This window comes from Morchella importuna, assembly GCF_003444635.1.
Source record: "Morchella importuna strain M04M26 chromosome Unknown Morimp01GS033, whole genome shotgun sequence".
Classification (NCBI taxonomy): domain Eukaryota; kingdom Fungi; phylum Ascomycota; class Pezizomycetes; order Pezizales; family Morchellaceae; genus Morchella; species Morchella importuna.
Genome location: NW_025763430.1, coordinates 215,198 through 219,322, shown reverse-complemented (window position 1 = coordinate 219,322; position 4,125 = coordinate 215,198). Strand labels below are relative to the sequence as shown.

General features: G+C 44.4%; 1 protein-coding gene across 1 annotated transcript; it reads right to left on the bottom strand.

Annotated features, from left to right (window-relative positions):
• Window positions 1-751: 751 nt before the first annotated feature.
• LAJ45_08994 (uncharacterized protein) lies at window positions 752-2,681 on the bottom strand (the record flags this gene model as incomplete). The annotated part of the gene is made up of 7 exons (XM_046118542.1): window positions 752-858; window positions 929-1,159; window positions 1,221-1,798; window positions 1,868-2,129; window positions 2,182-2,361; window positions 2,419-2,546; window positions 2,617-2,681. 7 exons carry the CDS (start codon window positions 2,679-2,681, stop codon window positions 752-754), a joined length of 1,551 nt encoding a protein of 516 aa, XP_045968219.1.
• Between the last annotated feature and the right edge of the window lie 1,444 nt (window positions 2,682-4,125).

The following is a 4,125-nucleotide window of genomic DNA, read 5'->3' as shown; positions in this document are numbered from 1 at the left end:
AGCCCCCGTTCGAACCCACGCTTGTAACAAGCATGTATTGGAACCGGGATATAGGTTTCGAACAACTGACAGACGATGATCAGATTAAGTACATACATATAGCTACCAATCCCTTCCACAAAGCTAACTGATGGTCAATCTCGTACCTCTACAGCGGCATACAAATAAGTGCAGGAGTCCTCGTTACATGTAACCGTGTGAATCATAATCCATCACTCGAGCCTTGGCACCACTTAGCATCGACCCGAATGATTCACGGTGAACCTTTCCTTCCAACTCTGATATATATACCGAAAAGGCGGGTATATATCATTCAAACAGAAGTTTCTATTTGTATTTGATTTATTTATTATCCCTCACATAGTTGCTAGCGGGGTGCGCATGTAGCGATTTCTTGGGTATGTGTAGTACAGGATCTGATAGACTTTAGTGGTTAACGTTGGTTATGGGAGACTATTTTTGTCACATAAATTCAAGGGATTATAAATTTATCGGACTAGACCATCATCAGAATATATTAGGCCATCATGGTCACTTTCATATCGAGAATGAGCACTACAGAATGTGTTCTGTAGATTATAGCACACAACCACCACGGATGGTTTTGCCAGATCAACCCACTGGTGCCGAGCAGCTATATTTCTTTGGTAACATAAGAACAAAAAAACAGATATAAGATTCATAAAGTCAGCATGCCTTTTTGTGGTAGCTTGACTAATCTATTCGACTAGGTCGTCCCCTAAATACACTTCTAGACTTTCTCATCTTTGCCAACAACAATCTCACGATGTTCAAGCTCTCCAATCTGCTTCGCCACCTTTTGCGTTACCTCGGCCCTGACATCATCACCCTCGAACACTATTTATCGGGATCCATCATCAGTATGCAGATATACCTGGTGAGTACGAAGGGATTCAAAGAGACTTACAGAAAGATAACTCCTCAAGAGTACGCCCAGCGGTTTCTGGGAAGAAAAAGTATATGACAGTACCCTCAACAGTAATCCAGCAGCAGTACCAGATATAGTATCGCCATCCAATATTGTCCATTCCGATGGGGTTAATGAAGGTGTTACAGAAAGTTGCTGCACGGCCCCACCACTGCTGCATTGTGATACCCTTGGAACGAATTGTGAAGGGGAAGAGCTCAACAAGGTAGGCTTTCAAACACGTTAGCCGAGAAGATACGAGGGAATACAGGAGGTATAGAGGTAGTCTTACTGTAGGTAAGAGCGTTGAAACCCATGTTATAGAATGGCGAATAACAGAAAATAGCCACCACGGTCAATATTCCAGACGCCGTGCTTCCTGTTGCCGCATATCTTGCTGAACTGATTGTAAGGATGATATAGACTGTGAGGATACCGAAGATACAGGTCATGTACATCTGTCTTCTTCTGAACTTGAACACCGCAAGCGCCATACAGGTACCGTTGACCCATGACCAACAAGTCATACCAAGATTGACCAAGTTTTGACGCTTTCCATCTTTGATACCAACTTGATCGAGAATCTTCTTAAGATAGAATGAAAGCGGATTGTTTCCAGACCACTGAGTAAAGACACCAATGCAGAGAGCGAGGACGGCACGACGACGGTTCCCGGCAGTAGTGAAATATTGGCGCCAAGTCATCTTCTTACCCTCAAGCTCGAGCTTAATGGTAGCTTGAATCTGAGCAAGTTCGGTTGCGGCTAGCTCAGAATTCTCATCTCCCTCACCATGGTATTTCACCAAGATGTCACGGGCCTCCTCGTGTCTATCGTTTGCAATAAGATAACGCGGTGACTCCGGAATAAACCTGGACACTAGTAATTAGCGGATATCCTTCGAGGGAGAGAAAAAAAGTCTAGACTGATCATGAACATACCAGATGCTGCCAAGTTGAAGGAAACTAGGAACACATTGAAGCAAAGAAGGGATTCTCCACGACCATGTATTCGTCATCTGGAAAGTGCCGTAGTTCACACCGGCAGCAACGATAGCACCGATAAACCATGAAGAGTTGAAAAGGGATGTCAAGACAGCTCTTTCTTTGGGGTATGAGAGTTCTCCAATCAATGACGAGGCGGCAACAATAGCGAATGGGATACCGAAGCCGAGGACGATTCTAGCGATGACGAACATGGCGTCTACCAATCCGTAAATAGATGCATTATTAATTATGTAGTTTGATGTACTTACAGTTCTGAGCTGCACTCTGAAGAATGGAGCCGACAATCATAATAAGGGAACCAAGGATGATACTCTTCTTACGTCCATGGCGGTCGTTCACCCACGGGACAAATGGAAGCGCAAGAATACAACCCAGAGAGTATGAAGCGGACATGAACCCTAGTTTGGCCTCATTTGGATGATCAAAGTCTTATAAGGTTAGCAGGGGGAGCATGATTTACACCAAAAGAGTCGACCTGAACATACAAGTCTGCCAGTTCTCGATTGTCTGGATACCGTTCATCATCGAAGAGTCGAATCCAGAGGTCCATTCGACACCAAGACATGATGGGACCATGACAAAGTACATGGAACGAAGGTTTGGTTTCTTGTACCTGGATGGTAAATGATACTGTTAGCCACAGTTTCAGGACTGTATAAGCGTTGGAGCAATACACGACTTACCATGGCACATGATCTTGCTCAACCAATCGAGTTACCACTGGATCAGCCTTTTCTCCAACAACCATTTTGAGTTTTTTTCCTTTTCTTTCCTGTCTTTTGGGTTGGTGTATGGTGTTGAAACTGGCCTGGAATATTAAAACCCACAGTTCTTCAAAATCGGAGAAGAGGAGAGGGACAATTTAAAGGGTCCATAAATGCTCCCTCGATACACCCATGTCAGGATGAAATAAATGGATAAAAAAATAAACCTGGGTATTTGCGACCACCCCGCATTGAGGGGATCCCTATCAGTCGGAAAAAATAGCAAAGTCAGCCGCCTCATATGCATGATCATGATTCTAACGTCTTTACCCGGAAGGAGAAATACCCCAGAAGCAAGATGAACAATCTCTAGGACGTTAGTGAGACTTCTGAAGGACTCCCGCTTCCCCGGTGGATGTCTTGAATCTAAATGGTGATCGCCCCGAAATAAGACTTGGGAAACGATTCTGGGGTAAACCACTAACAACCTATATGTGGGGAAGGAACAGTGGTAGATTTCACTGGCTTGGGGCAAATCTATCACACGTGGGGGTCGGGTTGTACGGACCGCATACCGACAGTTCTTGCCTCCTTCGGCTCTGCAGTACGATATGCCAAGACAGATGTCGGGTACTTATGATATTTGTCTCTGGAATCTCGACACTTGGCCGGCTCCCGATACCCAGTCACATCTTTTGAAAACTGGGTTTGATATCGACAGAAATTACACCGCTCCTTGGAAACCCCCAAATTAATATATCCCCACTTCCCCACAACACTTGGCCAGGAAGCACAACATGTGGCACTCATAATCCTGGTTAGAATAGATGTTGGAGTAATTGAGGAGCTTAACGAGATCACACATTTGCAGTTTGGCCCTGGGATTTCCTTCTCATGAAACGCCACTTCCCGAAATTACAGCATAACACTACAATATGGGGAAAAGGTTGATACCCTGGGTATGAGAATAAAATGGAGGCTCTGAAATCCAATACTTCGGGTTTTGTGGGGAACCTAATTCTACTTTCTTTGACCGGTTTGGGACGTGTACATGATCAAGGCTTACATGAACTACTTCCCCTGACATCATCGGGGATGCAGTGCTTCACTTAAAGTACAGCAGCCAGCCTTAGGGAAGGTTCCCCTGCTTCCGAGACCAATTGTCGGTTCGATGCTGCCGAATAAACTCATCCGTGCCGCACGCGTGGAACCGGGAGACTTTCCGTGACAGATATTTTGACACTAGGCCTTTTTTTTTTTTTACATTGCTGACCGACGACGATATGTTTGCTTGGAAAGAGACTGACTAACCACGTTGTTGAGAGCTAACATTTTGTGAAAATGCAAAGGGAGGGGAAATACATCACTTTTTGAGTGGATTTGTGTTCCCAAGCTTTAGGCATTTGCCTAATAACCATTTAAATCGAACGCATGACTTGATGTTTTAACGAATTACGGTACGATATATATAAGATCGGCCTATTTTCA